The sequence below is a fragment of the Hypanus sabinus genome, chromosome 10, assembly GCF_030144855.1.
Source record: "Hypanus sabinus isolate sHypSab1 chromosome 10, sHypSab1.hap1, whole genome shotgun sequence".
Lineage (NCBI taxonomy): Eukaryota > Metazoa > Chordata > Chondrichthyes > Myliobatiformes > Dasyatidae > Hypanus > Hypanus sabinus.
The window spans coordinates 37,113,693-37,133,788 of NC_082715.1; the positions used below are offsets into that span (position 1 = coordinate 37,113,693).

At 36.2% G+C, this 20,096-nt stretch overlaps 1 protein-coding gene across 2 annotated transcripts in view; it reads left to right on the forward strand.

The window, feature by feature from the left end:
• The window catches only part of dnajc5ga (DnaJ (Hsp40) homolog, subfamily C, member 5 gamma a), a 30,370-nt gene extending 18,471 nt beyond the window's left edge, over positions 1-11,899 (forward strand). For both annotated transcript variants that reach the window (XM_059981673.1, XM_059981674.1), the window contains exons 5-6: positions 8,619-8,702; positions 9,679-11,899. In XM_059981673.1, the coding sequence (XP_059837656.1) occupies positions 8,619-8,701 (83 nt within the window). In that variant the 3' untranslated portion in view covers position 8,702; positions 9,679-11,899. The remainder of the gene's footprint in view (positions 1-8,618; positions 8,703-9,678) is intronic.
• Positions 11,900-20,096: the final 8,197 nt, after the last annotated feature.

A 20,096-nucleotide genomic window follows, 5' to 3' on the forward strand; every position in this document is an offset into this window, starting at 1 on the left:
GTCAAAGCATTTTACAAAGGCAGTTCATTGTCTGCACTGGGTGTTTGTGCTAATTTAGTCAATCAAAAGAACACACCATGCACTGGATGAATTCCTCATATGTAACTAGTATTTGTAGTGTACTAATTTGTACATATTTTTTCCAACTAATTCTATAGTTTATTGGGCAGCTAGTTAGGTTCAAAATGCATTGGTTTTGAGGTGTCCCTATTAACGGGAATCCATTGTCATTGATATAATTAATCAACTCTGACAGCTCAATTATTGACCCGTTAGGTTAATTTAGATGGGCAGAAGCATACCAAAACCTTTGCTGAAACATCAAGTAATAAAATACAATTGAGAATATACATTGCATGAATTTCTAAATATTTAACTTTATTGAATTTGGTGAAGTATTAAAAGTAGAAAGGTGATCTGAAAGGCAAGCTTTTCAACTTGGGGTGGAAATTGGATGGCTGCCAGAGGAAATGGTAGTGGCAGGTGTAATTACAATGTTAAAGGACAGTTGGAAACTTTGGATAAGTATGTATGTGAGAGTCTAGCATAAATGCAGCACCCTATCAGGAAATGTGAAATTTAGCTGAAAGGTGGCTGCAAATAGAATTCAATATAATCTTTTATGAACAGTGGTGAACGCCAATTGTTTTTTAATTACTTTGCATTAATGCCATAAATCTTTCTTTGAAGTTTGAAACTCTATCAAGTGGCAGACCATATCTTAGAATTGTGGAGTTAAACAGCAGAAAAGAGACCCAATTCGTCTATGCTCACCTAGGTTCGAAAGTTCATGAAATATTTATTATCAAGATATGTATACATTATGCAACCTTGAGATTCATAGAAACAGAAAACCTACAGCACAATACAGGCCCTTCGGCCCACAAAGTTGTTCCGAACATGTCTCTACTTGAAAAATTACTAGACTGCCTCATAGCCCTCTATTTTTCTAAGCTCTATGTACCTATCTAAAAGTCTCTTTAAAAAACCCTATCGTATCTGCCTCCATCACCATTGCTGGCAGCCCATTCCACGCACTCACCACTCTGAGTGAAAAAACTTACCCCTGATATCTCCTCTGTACTTACTCCCCAGCAACTTAAACCTGTGTCCTCTTGTGGCAACCTGGGGAAAAAGCCTCTGACTATCCACATAATCAATGTCTCTCATCATCTTATACACCTCTATCAGATCACCTCTCATCCACCATTGCTCCAAGGAGAAAAGACTGTTCATTCAACCTGTTTTCATAAGCCACGCTTCCCAATCCAGGCAACATCTGTGTAAATCTCCTCTGCACCCTTTATGTGATTTCCACATCCTTCCTGTAGTGAGGCGATCAGAACTGAGCACAGTATTCAAAGTGGGGTCTGAGCAGGGACCTATATAACTGCAACATTACCTCTCAGCTCCTAAATTCAATTCCACGATTGACGAAGGCCATTACACTGTATGCCTTCTTAACCACAGAGTCAACCTGTGCAGCTGCTTTGAGCATCCTATGAACCCGGACCCCAAGTTCCCTCTGATCCTCCACACTGCCAAGAGTCTTACTATTAATACTATATTCTGCCATCATATTTGACATACCAAAATGAACCACTTCACACTTATCTGGGTTGAACTCCATCTGTCACTTCTCAGCCCAGTTTTGCATCCTATCAATGTCCTGCTGTAATCTCTGACAGCACTCCACACTATCCACAACACCTCTAACCTTTGTGCCATCAGCAAACTTACTAACCCATCCCTCCACTTCCTCATCCAGGTTATTTATAAAAATCACGAAGAGTAAGGGTCCCAGAACAGATCCCTGAGGCACTCCACTGGTCACTGACCTCTTTACAGGCAGCCACAAAGCAAAGAAACCCAAAATAACCCATAAAAAATGACACATAATCTGTGCAGAGAGAGATAAACAAATTGTGCAAACAATAAAAGTAAGCGAATAACATTTGTGAGTCACACTTTCAAATGTGACTCACATTTGAAAGTGAGTCCTGAGACACTAATCTTGGAGTGAGCCACAACCTCAACCTCAGTTCAGTGTAAAGTGCAGTAAATGTCGTAGAGCCTGCAGACATGAAGCCCAGAGCAGGCCTCCGCCTCAGTGCAAAGAGGAGTAAACGTCGTGGATGTTTGGCTCGGGTGTCCTCCTGAGCTAGTTTGATGTAACTCAAAATCATCTAGACCTTTGCTATCAATATTTTTTTTCCCCAAAATGTCCTTTAATACAATCTCTTCTCCCTCCTGCCATCTGGGAAAAGGCTCCGAAGCATTCGGGCTCTCACAACCAGACTATATAACAGTTTCTTCCCCCAAGCTATCAGACTCCTCAATACCCGAAGCCTGGACTGACACCTTGCCCTACTGTCCTGTTTATTATTTATTGTAATGCCTGCACTGTTTCTGTGCACTTTATGCAGTCCAATGTAGGTCTGTAGTCTAGTGTAGCTTTCTCTGTTTTGTTTTATTACGTAGTTCAGTCTAGTTTTTTGTACTGTCATGTAAACCATGGTCCTGAAAAACAGTCTCATTTTTACTATGCACTTTGAGTTAATTCTTAAATACATTAAATGGTGTGGAGTATAATGAGGTTTTTTCAAATTCATAAATAAAACAGTTGATAAGTCCATGAAGATTTTCAACTTTGGTGTTTATTTTTCAGAATAAAAAAAACGGCGGTCTGAATGTAGATTTATGATTTCTAAAAGGATTTTGATGCACTAGAAATATGTGTAATAAATGCTTACCTGGATGCTGAGAGAGTTAAAGATTGTCAGCAGGGACTGATCTAACTGGCTCTCAGAATCGGGTTTAATATCACTGGCGTATGTTGTGAAATTTGTTGTCTTTGCAGGTGCTGTACAATGCAAAGACAACAAATAGAGGGAGAAAAGTGAATTATAGTAATGTATAAAATAGTAAATAATGTAAAATAAAGTAGTGAAGTAGTGTTCATGTGTTCAATGTCCATTCAGAAATTGGATGGCAGAGGGAAAGAAGCTGTTTCTGAATCATTGAGTATGTGCCTACAGGCTGCTTTACCTCCTCTCTGGTAACAAAGAGAAGAGGGTGTGTCTTGGGTGGTATCTGGAGGATGGAATGGGGAAAAAGAACTTCAATTGTTGTGGGGGCAGAAATGGGAGGTATAATTTGATAAGAGGATGAATTGTTTTCCATGCCTTATGGAATGTGGTCTTTGGAACCATGTAGAATAGTGCTGTTAAACATTATATTACTGTTAATACATTTAAGGGCAGTACTATTGCAGTTTGCTATTGAAGGCAGGAAGTGGATATAAAAGGCAGGAAGAAGTAATTTTCTGATATTTCTAAAAGAACATCGGTTTGAGTAGCCTGTTTGCGTGGTGTTGGTTCTATATAAATTCTGTTGAACCTTAAGCTGCTTATCAATAGCTGATCCATTAGGAAACAAACCATTGTAGATTGAGATAATTCACATTCAATATTTGTTCTGAGAAATATAGTGTAGAACAAGTATATGTATCAGGTTTTATGTGCAAATAAAAAGTTGGTGTCCAGGTACTATTAATGCTGGATGTGGAACACCTTTTTAATATGCATACTTTGGTTTAAGGCAATATATAGGTCTGGTTGTAAGTGGAATACTTGACTATTTAATCAACATAATTTGTCACTCTTCATTTTTCATTTTAATTGGTATCTGATTTGTCCTTTTTGAATATATATATTTTATGATTGCTAATTGAACCTTATCATGCTTTCGATCATCATAGTTGCTCCAAATTGGCCTTGGACTGTGGTATTAATGAAACAAATTCAAGGGTAGATTTCAGAAAGTTTTGCAATGTGTTATTTCAATACCCATTCTTTTCCAACACCATGAAGTTGTAAACCTGTTTTTATGTTTTAAGAAAGTGGTAGACTCAGTAACAGAAAATCAGTCAGCCTAACTGTGGTGATGGGCAAATTTTGTGGATTATAATTTAACTTTTTGGCATTTGGAGTAGGTTAGTAAATGAAAGTCAGCACTGATTTGTTAAAACTGATTGTTAATTGTAGTTTACAATGAAGTTTAAAAAAAAGGTTTCAGTGCAGTGAGATCAATGTGTATCTTTTGCAAAAATATTTCTAAATAGCAGGTATTAGCAAAATGAAACCTCCATAGATAGGATTGTAATTGGACAAGCATAAATCAGTAACGTAGCAGAGTAACAAGAAGCTTGGGACTAGTAGTAATTTTAGTAAACATTGTACATAGAAAATTGTAACACAGGAGTAAGCCTTCTGGCCCACTACATTTAGATATTGCCAGTAAATTAAACCAATGCCATCATTTTGTACATGGTACTTTAATTCCTCTGTTCTCTGCCTATTTCTGTATACATCTTAAACATCACTATTTCATCAGCCACAACCTCACCTAACATCATGAAATTGCAGTTGATGGGTGCAACCTTGCCTTAAAACTATGTCCTCTAGACTTCGGCATTTCCACTTTGGAGACGAGTGATTACACTGGACAAAAAGATGTATGCTTCCTGAATACTTTTGTATGTATATTATTAATTTTAGGCTGCTGATCATGAAAATCAGCATGAAATATTGCTATCACATACCTTTTATTTGAAATCGCCTATATTTGTTATTTCAATTAATAATTCAAGTCATTTAAAATGTTTCCCAAATGTATGCTGAAAAGTTTTCCATCTTGTTCAGGTATGCCTGAGCATACTTAGGCAGGGTGGATACTGCATGGTAGGACAGGTTTTAGAAAGGCTATAAAAGATCAGGCACACACCGTTCTGTACATTGTATTTTCATGTAGAGTTTGTGATCAAGTTGATGTGTATGCTCTACGTGTATAGTATATTGCGTGTACTCATTATAATAAAGTAGTTGCATTTTCGGGAGACAAATGTCTTGCCAATGTTGCAACAGTTATGAAACTGTCTGTTATATTTGTGGCGAGTATGTGCTTAAATCTCAAAGACGGAGCCTGACTCTTATTAAGAACACGTGAGCTCTACTTGGGGGTCAAATACGCTCTTTTCATTGTTACCATTAGGAAGGAGGTACTTAAGTCTGAAGGCACACAGTCAACGATTCAGGAACAGCTTCTTCCCTACAGCCTTCCAATTTCTAAGTGGACATTGAACCTATGAACATTACCTCACTTGTTTTTTATTTTGATCTTTGCACTACTTACTTTAACTTAACTACTTAAATACTTTAATTTAGTTTTTTCCTATATTTTTCTCATATATAGCGTTAAACTGCTGTTGCAAAGTTAATGATTTCATGTCATGCTGGTGATATTAAACCTGATTCTGATCCTGAAACTGGTCACCAAGATAAAGCCTGAGGTCCTCACATTTGTTGTACAATATGTGCTGTCGATCTTACTTAGAGCTTGGCTCAGAGGTACACAGAAGTCAGTGCAGTTTGCTGTCACGGTGATTTGGCAAGAGCAGAAGGATCATGTGATAGACTGCTACTTCTGTCTGACCAGTGTGTCTGGTTTCTGCATTAAAAATTTTAAAAAATGATCAAATACCCCCGTCTCCCTTCAGCCATGAAACCTGTGCCACATGACAATAGTCTTCCAGCATCAAAGCCACCAGAGACATGGACTCTAGAGGAGGCAGAAGAAGATGCCATGATGCACGAGCCAGGAATGGGAAATGATATAGATTTTGAACCCCTTACGTTCCATGGGCCTCATCTGATAACAAAATTGAATTAAATGACCAGATTGAAGACTTGGGTTTGTCAAAGACGAAAGCGGAATTACTGGGTTCAAGGCGGCAAAGATGGAATCTGCTGTCACCAGACACGAAAATGTCTGTCCTTCACAGCTGGCAAGAAGATTTGATGTAATTCTCTGGTCAGGTTGATAATCTGTGTTTCTGCATTGACATAATGGGCTTTAGACTGCTTTGAGTTGGCAGCATGACCCATGACAATGGCATCTTTTATTGATTCTTCAATGTTAAGCCTGAAAGCTGAGCTGCTACACATCAGCAATGTCCACCCTTCAATACCAATCGTTGTGCAGTACACATGAAAGAAAACTACTGAAAGTTGGAAGTCTTGTTGAAGCACATGCAGTGCAGCAACTACAACTGGAACATCTGTGGTGATCTGTAAGTAGTATTGCTACTACAGTCAGCCCTCCTTATCTGCGGATTTCGTATGCGCAGATTCAACCAACCGCGAATCGGGAAAACCCGCAAGCACTCATTGCTTGAGCATGTACAGACTATTTTTTCTTGTCATTATTCCCTAAACAATACAGTATAACAACTATTTACATAGCATTTACATTGTATTAGGTATTATAAGTAATCTACAAATGACTTAAAAGTATGAATGAGTTCCATTCCCGAGTCCGTCTTTAAGTCGGAACAGGTACATCCGGTATTATTTAGCTTCAGTTAGTCAAATGTTTTTCTTAGTCTATAGTACATATTTTACCTTTTAAGAAACATATGTATTTCAATAATTTAACCACTGTGTTGCTTAGTAATAATTGTAGCTTTCATTGGGGCAGGGTCTTTCACATTCTCCATTAAAATTGTTCCGATCGTTGACCAACTGTAGTCTAATGCTTTTCCAATGACTGATGGTGTTTCACCTCTTTATGATCGCTTTATTACTTCCACCTTATTTTCAATCGTGATCGTAATTATTTTCGTGAACTGAAACACTGCAGATTCAGAGCTGCACCGCCAGATCCTAATGTCCACTGCACGGAGACTTGTTAAATAAAGCCTGGGGTTCCGCTGGGTCCTAAAGACCACCTCACTGATCCATGTTAAATAAGGGACTTGAGCATCTGCAAATTTTGGTATCCGCGTGGGGTCCTGGAACCAATCCCCCGCGGATAAGGTGGGCAGACTATACTAGGAATACAGCTCAGATGCACCAATTGCTGATTCATTTGCAAATTGGATAGCCATGCTAAAGAGTCTCATTACTTTAAAAACAATTGACCACTCCATAAGCAGTTGGTTCCAGGGCAGAAAAATGTAGCACATAAGCCACTTGTGGAACCAAAGATATTTTTGCCTCCTCTAAATATAAAACTGAGGCTTATGAAATTCCTTGTGAAAGACATGGACAAGGAAGATGAAGGATTTTGATATTTGAGACAGATATTTCCTATAATAACTGATACGAAGTTTAAGGAAGATATTTTCGTTGGTCCACTTATCAAACAGGTCATCAGTGACAGGCAATTCAATGAACTTCTAGTGGGACTGGAAAAAATCACTTGGAAGGCATTCAAAGATGCTACTGAAAATTTTCTTGGCAACTACAGAGCACCAAGCTCTGTGCAGCTGGTTGACAACATGCTTCAAGCATACAAAACTATGAAGTGCAACGTGTCACTTAAGATTCATTTTCTGAATTCCCATTGAGACTTCTTAGCTGCAAATCTTGGTGCTGTCGGTGATGAGCACGGGGAAAGGACTCACCTGGACATTGTAGTCATGGGTAACTGGAATCCGTCAATGCTGCCTGATTATTGTTGGACACTTATGGGAAGCCTCAGACACTGAGTCCAAATGAAAGTCATCAACAAAACATATTTAGCTTAGTTGAACTATTGCAAAGCATCAGCACCATTATGCAATTAAACACATTATATTCAATAAAAGTTGACCTGTTTTTCCAAATTCCTGCATGATACAAGTAATCTGAAATGATATGTTCAACTTCAAGCAGTTTATCATAACCACAGAAAATTACCTGCCTTACCTATTCTTCATAAGTTTACACATTTCTACTAGGTTGCCTCTCAGCCTTTGCTCGAAAGGGAGCTATTAGTCCAATTCCTCCTTTTACTTAATCTATTTCGATTCACACTTCTTCACATTCTCCAAAGTGACTACATCCTTCCTGTAGTGTCAGTGAAACTCAAAATGTGGCTAATCATCCTTTTAAACTACTGCAACATGACTTCCCAACTTTTATACTCAGTGCTCTGATTGATGAAGACATGCATGCTGTGCAAGTTTTCTATCCCCCTGCCTGCTTGATGTTTTTGCGCCTGTACTCACTGGAGTTTCGAAGAATTGGGGGATGAGGGTGATCTCATTGAAACCTATAGAATATTGAAAGGCCTAGATAGAGTTGACATGGCAAGGATGTTACTGATGGTGGAGTGGTTGAGTACCAGAGGACAGAGCCTCAGAATAGAAAGACTTCCATAAATTCACTTCCCTTTTGCTAAAGAAATTCCTCCTCATCTCTGTTCTAAAGGGAATCCATTGCCATGGATGACTAAAGAGGCCAAGTTATTTGGGCATATTTAAAATAGAGTTTGATACATTCTGTGTTAAAATGGAATAGTTTGCTACTTGCAGTCTTACCCAGGGAACTGCTTAAAAACTAATGTGGAAATGTATGCCTATAATTCTGATTTCCAATGATCTAAAATCTCTGGAATTTATTTTTCCTGCATGTTCATCTCCAGTGGCTCACAGGATTATATTATACATTTGTGGCTTATTTACTGGTTAAATGTCAAATGCAAAGCTGTTTCATCAATAGTAAAGAATTTCAGTGCATTGATTAGTAGAATTTGGAACATTTTTCTGAGTGTCTTTGTTTTTTTTTGTTCATTAGGGGAAAAGATCATTATCACTCAACCAACAAGTAATTCGGCCTCAGTAAAGGCAGATGAACAACATGAGGCATCAGAGAATTAAGGTTCTTCATTTCTTTTCATTATGAAAGTCTGACGTAGGCCTAATGAATGCTGTAGATTATACTAATGCTTTGAAAGTTGAATTAATTGTTTCCATTTTAATGATTTTGTGATTAAACTGATATTTCTAGCACATTGATTGACAGCCTGCCCATTTATTATTACAAAAATCACAGTAGATTGCAAATGTTATTTAACAAGAATACATCATATTCTTAAGATTAGATCAGAAATTGAGAAAGTTTATATTGATTTCACACTAGATTTGCTATATTTTGTTGCTATTCCCTTGTAACTAAATCAAAATGGTTCAGCAGGTAGATTTAAAATGATACCTTAAAAGCGGCAATTCTTTAACTTACTAAAATTTTGTCTCTTGTGTCCACTTATAAATTATGCTTTAAGTGTGTGAACTTTACTAGTAATCAGATGATCTTGTTTTGAATTTAAATATGTATTAAATTCAAATCTGTTTCTCAAAGTAAATAGTTTATGATATGCCGATCAATTCTCTCTGACAGATTTTCACATTTGAGTTATATGTGGAGACTTTTGTAGCTCTGGTCTGGCCTTTAAATTATGTTTCACGCCTGGAAGACTTTCCAGCTTGTATTCTGTCCTTAGAATTTAAAATACATTCTTGATTTTCCTCCTGGATCATGCTAGAACAAGCTATGGTGGTCTGTTTTTATTCATTGGATATCTTCCCAAACTTTTATCTGGGGCCATCCTCAAATTTCTGCTAAGTATAGAATTCTGGATCCAGTTATACTCCAAAATGTCACCAATGCTTTCATTGAAAATGCACAGCAATATTATCATCTCTAAAACATACATAGGCTTCCTTAATATTTTGTTTCCCATCCTTCTTTGTCAACCTTCAGCCTACCCATTCATCAGCAGCGGCTGAATGTATTTTTACCTGTATTTTATATTGCATAGCAGTAGTTATTCATTTTGATTTGTTTACCTTTTTAGGTGTAAATATCTCCAGCGTTCAGCCACAGTCCGAATCATTGGAATCTTGATTAACCCAGCTGTTATCAGGCAAAAAATATGGCTGCGGAAGTGATAACTAGAAAAGGAGGTTCCAGAATTTATTTCAGCCAGACATTTAATTTTAATTGAATATGTATGTAACCAAGATATGGCAGTTTCCTGAGGGAGCTCTCTCACACAACCAATGCATTTGAAAATTTTTGTGAACTCTACTTTTATGTTCATAAACTCATCTGCAAATCAACTGATTCATTCTAATAGGAAATAACCTATTTTAAACAAAAGACTCATTGTGCTTAGTTTTTTTAAAATAGTTGAACTGAAATCATAACTTTATACTTCATTCCACTGAATTTATAACTGAGTAGAAATGGTAAGGAATTTCAACTTGCACTGATTTTAGGCTTCAAAATGAGAAGCTGCTCGTAAAGCACAGCTCAGTGTAAGTTATAAAATGCGGTTTTGGCTGGCATGTACTTTTGCTATGTTTATCACCAAAGTTTGTCTTGTTCAAGGTGTATAATCAGAAACAGGTTTATTATCACTGACATATGTCGTGAAATTTGTTTTGCGGCAGCAATACAGTGCAGTACATAATATGCTATCAGTTATAAGAAATACATGTAAAAATAGTGCAAAAAAGAGCAGAAAATTGGTGAGTTAGTGTTCATGGGTTTATTATCCATTCACAAATCTGGTGGAGGGAAAATGCTGTACCTAAAATGTGTCTTCAGGCTCCTGCACCACCTTTCTGATGGTAGCAATGACAGGAGGTCTATAGTAATGGATGCTGCCTTTTTGAGCCATCACCTTTTGAAGGTATCCTGATGGTGGGGAGTCTAGTGCCATGGTGGAGGTGGCTGAGTTTACAACCCACTGCAGTCTTTTCCGATCTTGTGTAGTGGCCCCTCCATTCATCAGTTAGAATACTCTCCACAATATATATGTAAACTTTGTTGGAGTCTTTGGTGACATACCAAATCTTCTCAAATTCCCAACGAAATATTGTTGCTGGCATGCCCTCTTCATAATTACATCAATATGTTGGTCCTCGGATAGATCTTAGATGTTGTCAACCAGGAACTTGAAACTGCTGATCTTCTCCACTTCTGATCTTTTGATAAAGACTGGCGTGTGTTCCCTCGACTTCCCCTTCCTGAAGTCCACAATCAGTTCCTTAGTCTTACTGATGTTGAGTCCAAGGCCATTGCAACATGACTCAATGAGTCATTCTATCTCACTCCTGTATGATTCCTCATCACCATCTGAGATGATGCCTGCAACAGTTGTGTCATCGGCGAATTTATAGATGTTGTTTGTGTTGTGTTTAGCCGCATAGTTATAGGTGTAGGGAGAATAGTGCAGTGAGCTTAGCACACAACTTGAGGTGTGCCAGTAGGGAGATTTATTTCCGATCTGCACTTACTGTGGTCTCCTAATGAGGAAGTCGAGGATCCAGTTGCGGTTTTTTTAAAAAAACTTATTGATTAGTACCAAGGTGTGATGCTAAGTTGCACACACATTTGCTGTTGTCAAGACCAAGTGAAGAGCCAATGAAAGTGTATCTGCTGTTTATATAGCAGTATAAACACTACTAGTTGGTAGTTATATCAAATTTTGTTTGGGAATAAAAATGTCTTTAATATTTCTGATTTAGAATTTAAAAATAAGTTAATTTAATGTGCAAGAATATTTAAGCCTTCAAGTTTGGAAAGATGAGAAATGTGCAGCAGCTTTTAATTGACCATGTAGATGTTCTTATTTGAATGACACAAATTATTAGAATTAATGTTTTAACAAAATTATTTTTTTTACATTTGATGGGTTGGTCTCTCTGTCAAGCTGTGTTCATCTTAAAAGTATCTGTTTGTCCTACTAGGCCGGTTCAGCACAGCACTTTTATTACTGATTGAAATTTGTGCCAAATAGTTAATAGACTGGAAATGTTTCTGAAAAGATTGATTTTGTAAGATATCTAAAATCTGTGTACACTTTTATCAGCTATATTGAAAATGTAAAGTTGCCATTTGACTCCTCTTGATAAGGTAGTCTGACCAAAAAATTCTGTCACTTAAATGTAGAAGATGAATGTTAGTTGTGAATTCAGTGCTGCTATCTATTGTCAGGATTTTAATTTTCTGTAAGTCATTATTTCCCTTCCTTTACTATTTCTCCAAATAAATGTTGTAGTGTGACAACATGGATTCATTTTTAATTGGCAAATAAGTCATAGAGTTGCAAATACCGCAAGAAATAAAACTTATTAGTTATAAATTAGGATTCTTTAACTCTTAGATGCTGAAGTGTACTGCAAAATTATTTCATTGTGTCCCTTGTAACCTATTGAAAAGTCAGCCATTGTTTGTGTTTGCCTGGAGTGACCAGCTGAGTTGCTTTATAAAATCTTTTTATTTTTAATCTCATTCTTAGCAATTGAAAGCGAGTTTCTATAATGTATTAAGTTTGCAAGTGAGTGAGAAAATGCAATTTGATGGACCACTAACTCTGTGATCCTTTGACCTGGACTTCATGCATAGTTAACTGTCTTTTATAGCTAGATCAGACTTTACAAATGCCATTTATGTAAATATTATAACTGCACATTTATCTGGATTGTTTAATTTTTCTACAGTGGTCATTTAAAAGAAAATAAAGCACTGGAATTTATGGTGATTTTATAAAACCAGTAGCTTCAATGTGTTCACTTTTGTTTAATCAGAATTACCAACTTCTCTTTGTATGGAATTGGGCTATTTTATTGCCTGAAACTGATATTTTCCTCCCATTTCTGGTCATAAACAACCAAGTCTTCACACTGCTTGTGGACTTTGATCATAGTTTTGAAGTTCAGCAATTTAGCCATTTTTAAGCAAGTTTTGATCTGCCACTAAGTATAATAAAATTGTGTCATACCAACTGAAATATTTTTACAAAAATTGTAAAATATTAATGCAAACAAAATACTGTATTTGAAAAAAAAAACTTTAGAACTGGTTATTTTTCTGTCAGATAATAGTAAAAAAATGGAATGTATGCTTCATTTATAATGAATTTATAAACAGTTCATTTTGCTATGTATGAAGTTATTGTGTGTAAAGGGTATGTGCATATTTAAATGTATATGTTTACAGTTGACAAACTTCAGCAATGGAAGTTATGTTGACCTACTGATAGAACAGGTCTCATAGAAAAAGCTACAGTGTGTTACTGTGTCAACGCTGCAGTTGCTAAAAAAAAATTAATAATTGTTTGAAATAATATCACTCAGTTATCGAAGTTTCTAGTATCCCATATAGTATAAAATGTAAACTTGAACAATAGATTTAGTCAGTTTAAGTAAAATCTCTAAATATTTTATCATTCCTGTTCCTGTCCAGGTATTGGAATGTGAGGGTCATTCAGACATACAATATTTTTGTCCATAACAGTTGCATCGTACTTGTAAGGACCACACTGAGAGTTTAGATAATGATGGTCCAACAAATAATATGTCTGGACATCTCTTTACCTAACCTTACTTACCTTATTTTGGGCATTAATCACTTCAAGGTTGTATACTGTAGTGAAAGAGAATGGCTGAAATCTAAACAGGTTTTATAAAATACATGGTATTTAACTGGAAAATATCTTGGCTGACTTTCCTTATTCGTTAGTTTTCTATTATGTTTGTAGCTTTAGTGTTTGCCATTCTTTAATACTGTGCTTTGAGTTTCTAACACTTGAGCTTATAATCTGAGGTACTGTTAAAATAGGGTTACATCTGTTGCCCATATTTTGTCAGATAATGAACACAACTGATTTTTCAGTAAAACCTAAGGACAGAGGGTGCCACTTAATATCTTGAGTCTTTTCAGTGATCATCTGTGATCCAGCTCCACACATTTATTCCACCTTCCCTAGGATTGTAATGTATTGAATCAGGAATAATTTATTCTTTGACAAGGTTCATGCCTTCTGCACATTTTGTTTTCCACCATGGATAAAATCTGTGGTTAATGTATTTAATGAGTTAATTTCATAATGAGGTTCTTGTCCTCTGCTCTGCATAACTTTGGATAGACCCAACTTGTGTTTAAATGAGAAGGTATCAAACCACAGTTCTTTGTATTTGATTTTGTTGAAAATCTAATGGCTCTAGCAAAGTGGAGTTGTGAACTTAAAGTTCTTGGTGCTCTTTTATTGCTCATCGAAAGTGTATTTTGCTTACTTCTGACAAACATAATTTTAACACACTTTGCAATCAGTATTTTTGTTGCAACCTTGAGGGTTTAGAAGGTGAAGCGTAACTTCTTATCAATAGATTCAAAGCAAATTAAATTGATAAAGATCTTGAGCAATTATAATTTTAAAAATGCATTCTGTTCTAGCCAAGCTAAATCCAAACAAAACAACTTTGGTTTGTTTAGTATGAGAAAGCACGTAGAATGAAGAACGCAATTTTACAAACAAAATCAATTAACTCCCTTCAAACTACTTCAAAAAATATATTTCCTGTTGACAATTTATTTTCAATTCATGGATTCTTTGAAATTACAAAGATCAATCTGAAAATGTGTGTCTGTTTTCATTGTCTCCAATTATAACTAGAGGAATACAGGTTCTCTCATCTGTGTAATAATAATTAGTCCATCCATTAGTACATTTAGAAGTATGATTTTCTTGGAAACTTGCTATTTTTACATGTGATTTTAAAAATAAATTTACAAATTATATAAATTGCACTGCAATTAAACTTTAGTTTGTAATTTTAGTTTGGTAAAATTAAATTTATTTTCTGTTTTTGCACTGTTTTCAGCTTCAGGAATGGTTTCTGCTTTGCTTGTGCAAATTAGCATCAGGTGAAAAATTGTTATTTAGAAATTGAGGTTATAGAATAATGGGTAAGTGAATTCCTAAGAAAAATACTTCCTTGTTTTAAATGCCCATGTCATACGTGGGAGATGGTGGTCATGTATCCTTGAGTACTCACAGCATTAAAGATCTTTCATTTAACATGTTCTTGTACCTTAACAAATTGAAGCTCAACTTGGAATGCGTTTTCAAGTATGAACTGTGTTATGTGACTGTTGCAACAACAACCTGGTGTTGTCTCAGGGCACAAACATATTCCAAAGTATGACCTAGCTTTTGCTTACTAAAATAATCAAACTAGAGATTCAGCAATTCCAGATATGTATCCTCGCCACTGCCCACCTCCCATCCCACAGTTGGCAGGTATAATATCAAATGGAGAAGACACTAACTCAGGGCTAAATTGGAACATAACTCCAATAGTGTTTTTGTTTAAGTTCTGGGGTCCTTTACAATCAGCATTTTAAAAACCTAACATCTAGAACCACAACTGCATGTAAATGAATACCTGGTACATGGGCGTTGAACTTTTTCTTGGTCATAAGAAAAATTGAGTGTGAAAACAAAGAGCATGCCTTTCCTATCCTGTAGCCACAGCTGAACTTCAGAATTTGTAAAAACAAATTTACCAGTTATGTAGAATGTGACAAAATAAGCTTCTCCAAAAAAAACCTATTGCCTTTGATGTTTTTTGCAACCATGATAATGATCAGTCAACTTTGGTCTTAGCACCTTTTGAAAGTTAACCAACCTTTATATCCATCAAAAAGGATGAGAATGACAATTATGGTACAAATAAAACTGTTACAGGGAATTTAAGAAGTCAAAAATGTTGTCATTCCTTCGACCCAGCAGCATTAGGAGAAACAGCTGGGTGTTTCACATCAACTCCCTTGCTTTGGAAGTGGATAAAGTCAGAAATAAGTTGTACCACGATGCAGAAAGAAATTGATCTGCAGTGGGTGAGAAGGTGGGACTCATGAAGTGAGCAGTGGATTGATGATGCAAAGCAAGTGGGGCCAGTGTTGAGCAACTAAAACATACAATGGATTGAGAGAATATGTTGGATCTTCATCTGACATTGTTGGGTCATAACATTTTGAGTTATAAAGATGTGTTTTGTTTCTTCAAAAGATGAAGTACTGTGTGTCATTCCAGTGATGTACTGGCTAGTATGTTAATTGGTCATTGTAAATTGCCCTGTGATTAGGCTAGGGTTAAATAGGTGGGTTGCTGGGCAGCGCAGGTCATTCGGTGGGGAGAGCTTATTCTGCACTACATCTCTAAGTTCATTGAGGCAATGTAGAAGATTGAGGGAAGAATGGAGAAGTGACTGGGAGCTTGGGCACCTGTTTTGGATCTGGAATATTTGACCCATTTCTATTATATAATGACGACTCTTAAGTTCCTGGTTGGTCACCTGTCACTAATTTTCCATTCCGATTCCATTTTGATTTCAGTCCACTGCATTGCTTCAAAGGGAATATGTAAACTCAGAGCAAGCTCATCTTTTTACTAGGCACCTTTTGGACTTCTGAACCCAACATCCCATTATCAATTTCAGAATAGTTCTGTTTTCATTCTTAGCAGCTCTAGATCAATCTTCAGTTTCATTATTTGTCCTGCTCCCTTAAGGGTTTTTGCCTTGCATCATCTCCACCTATGTCATTTAACCACTCCTCCTTTATACCCTATTATAGATCTATTGTTTATTCCTCTCCTAAAATTCGATTATCTGTAACTTTTTCCAGTTCTGGTGAAAGCTAATTGACTTGAAATGTAAACTATTTCTCTGTTCATAGATGCTGTTTGTATTGAATATTTACAACAATTTGTGTTTTCAAGTCTAGCGTGATATTATTTATCTAGGGAGCAATTACCTGGGGCCTTGCATTCTGGACAGTAAGTGAGGAATAGATGCATGAACATAGATAGAAATTTGTCTTTTAAATTACTGCCTACAATCTTACCATCTGAATTACTTCGGACAAATTGTTTGAATATAAGCATAGCATTTCTGGGACTTTACTCTGAATAATTCACGAAAAGATGACAATACTTAATAAACTTGTATATGCAATTTTGAAACTTGTTTTTTCTAAGAAATGAATTTAATTGTTTCAGATTACAAATATAACACTATGCAATATTACTTTGATCTTCAATCTTAAAATATAACCGAGCACGTGCCACATTATTGAAAAATTGTAGATTTTATTTGTGATTTTATGTCCTTCAAATTGTAGATTTGAAATATAATTAGTAATGGTACATATTTGGGAATCAAGTTTTTGCATTTATCTATAATATTTCTGCATTTATCTGTAATATTTCTGCCAGACATTAATGCCAACTGAAGACTGTTAGGAGCTACACACACAAAATGCTGGAGGAACTCAGCAGGCCAGGCAGCATCTATGAAAAAGAGTACAATCAGCATTTCAAAATGTGGACTATACTCTTTTTCCTTAGATGCTGCCTGGCCTGCTGAGTTCCTCCAGCGTTTTGTGTGTGTTTTTCAGGTTTCCAGCATCTGCAGATTTTCTCTTATTTGTGAAGATTGTTATGAGCTTGTTTACCTGCTGCCGAACACGTAGATTGACACTAATAAATTGGCATAATATTAGTGAAGCTTTTTCCTAGTTAGAAATCTTTGAAACTAAACCTTACAAAACAAAATTCAAATGAGTTGGCATTAATTACAAAAATATTATGTCTGCATACTATTTTTTGAAACAGCATATTTCAGAAGTTATGAAAATATGGGACTGTTCTGGTAACAGGCAATATATAATGAAGCTTATTTAGCTTCTAACTTTTAGTATGTATCATAATGAAAAAGATGCATTGTCATGAAGTCTGGGCTATATTTAATAAATCAGGGCATTGTTTTTTTTTAATTTACTACATAAAGGTACATTTTATAAGGGGCTGTGTGACCTTATAATATTAATCTCAACTAGGCTGTATATGCGGTTAATGTGATGAAATTATATTTTGTACAATTTTGCTTCTTGAAATACATGACAATAAATGTGAATTGAAAAGACGCAGGCTGGAATGTTGCGTTTATGGTGTGAAACGTTTCAAGTTCAAATAGATGATAAAATTAACTTCAGTCATCAAATAGGGTATTTTACAGCAACCTCCAGAACATTTATCCAAAACCATAACATCCAATGTTAAATAATTTTAGGATGTTACCTGTAGAGTTAGTTTGAATCACATAGAATTTAGGAGCATATAAATGTTTAATCATGAGATTGCTAACATGATGTGTGCTGTACTGTGATCTGTTGAGCATTTAGAATTACATTTTTTCTCATTGCCCCTGAGCTAGAGATAATTTTCTGGTATAGAGGAATGAATTTGAGGGTCAGTTAACTTCCGAACATGTAGGGTGGGAATATTCCAGTAGGAAGTGAATGTAAAGGTTGTGAAGCACAAAAGGAAGTTGGTGCCCACAAACACAAAGAAGGGTTATGACTAAGAGACCAAATAATGTGGAACAGAGGGTGCATGGTCACTTTTGAGGTAATTATAAAGCATTAGAATGGTATACAACCCGGGTTCACAGTAAGGGGGGCAGCTGGTTGGGGAGCTTATGCACGGATGTATCACGTACAGATCAGTGATAGAGAAAAAGGTAGGATGGAAGCTTGAGATTCAGAGCAGGTTGTGGATGGGAAGGATTCAGCCTTCTAAAACCTTGGTGGTTTGGGAGCACATAGATACTATACAGATAGGTTTGAATTTGTTCCTGATGTGTGATGTGTTCAGCTGGAGTCAGATTTACCAAATGAACTGAAATGGATCTGTCATTTTAAGCCCAAAATATATATATATATATCTCTGTATGGTGAAACCTCAAATGTTATGCAGGTCTAGACTCTCTAGGAAACTGTATTACTTTGACATAATTACCTGGGATTCTTCTCCCTTAGTTCACCTTTCATATTCTTTCCTGCTCTCCTAGCTGGTTCCATCTGACCATCATCTCTTTCTTCTCTGCACATACATCTTCCCAGCCTCTGACTCTGCTCTCCCTCTCCCTTCCCCAGCTGATTCCGGGAGTGCCCACCTTTGGCCACTGATTTAATTTGGCATCACTGTGTTAGGCTTACTCATCGCTGTTTCAAAAGTTACAGATTTTGTCAAGAAATCCTGCGGAAGAATGAACATTAATTTGTTCTTTGTAATCTGATCCATGGGCTAGTCCTTATTCATGTGTATACTGAAGATGTGATGCTGTTGTATTTGGGATTGTGCATCAAAGCAGAATGGAGTGCAAAGATTAATTCAATGTCACTTGCAAGTCCCTAATACAACTGGAGAAAGAGAGAGTGGAGTACATTGGTTAAAGTAAATGAGCCTCTCTCTCCTTGAGGTGAAAAATCCATTGGGGAAAAAATGCATCTATGTTTGACCTGAGAATGGAAGTTTTAGTGATACTCTTGCTCCGCAGTAATTTACCGGACAAGTACAGCTAAAAATAGAGAAGATATATATGTTTGGGTGGTTGGCAAAAGGTTGTATACTTATAAAGATAAAATTCATAATAGCATATTAAGAAATCTTAGTTCAATGTGCCCGATTTTCATGGAATTGCAAGAAGACGTTGAGGCAGAAAATGTTATATGGAATCCTGTGTCGTTTTATTGTTGTATTTTATAGATGCCACAACTATAATATTCAGCTTGGCAGGAATTGATAACTTTTTGTAATTTGTAGGCTTCAGTTTAGTATTATTGAAGAACTTTGCTAGGCCTTTAATTAGATAATTGCTATTTACTGGCATCTGTGATATTTTAAATAGTTAAATTTGGTAAATTGATCCAATATTGTCATGTACTGAGGTATTTTTCTTCCATACCATTCATGCAGATATTGAGTGCCTTGAATTAGTTCAAGATAAAACAGTAATAATGCAGAAGAGTGTTACAGAGAAAGTTTAATGCAGGTAGACAATAAGGTGCAAGACCATAATGAAGTAGACTGTGAAATCATAAGTCCTTTTTACTGTACTAGAAATCCATTCAATAACCTTATGACTGGGAAACAGAAGCTGGTGATGTGTGGTTTTAGCTTTTGTATAGTCTGCGCAGTTAGAGATGGGAGAAGAGAGTATGCCCGGTGTGAGTGCAGTTTTTGACTCTACCAAGACAGTGTACACAAAACACAACACTCTCTGCAGGTGCTGGAAATCTAGAGTAACACATACACAATGCTGGAGAAATTTACAGGTCAGGTAGCATCTCTGGAGAGAAATAAACAATAGACAATTCTGGCTGAGACCTTTCATCAGGACTAGTTTTTTTTTCAGAATCAGACTTTAATCGCCAAGTAACTGTACACATACAAGGAATTTACTTCCGGCAGATGTTGTCTCTCTGCTCATAACAATAATAATGATAAATGTAAATGAAAATATAGATTATACATACAAGTACTGCAATCCAAGTAATAGTTAGCCGACAGTTAACCGGCAGTTAACTGTTCAGCAAAGTGACCGCAGTAGGGAAAAAACTTCTCCAGTGCCTATTAGT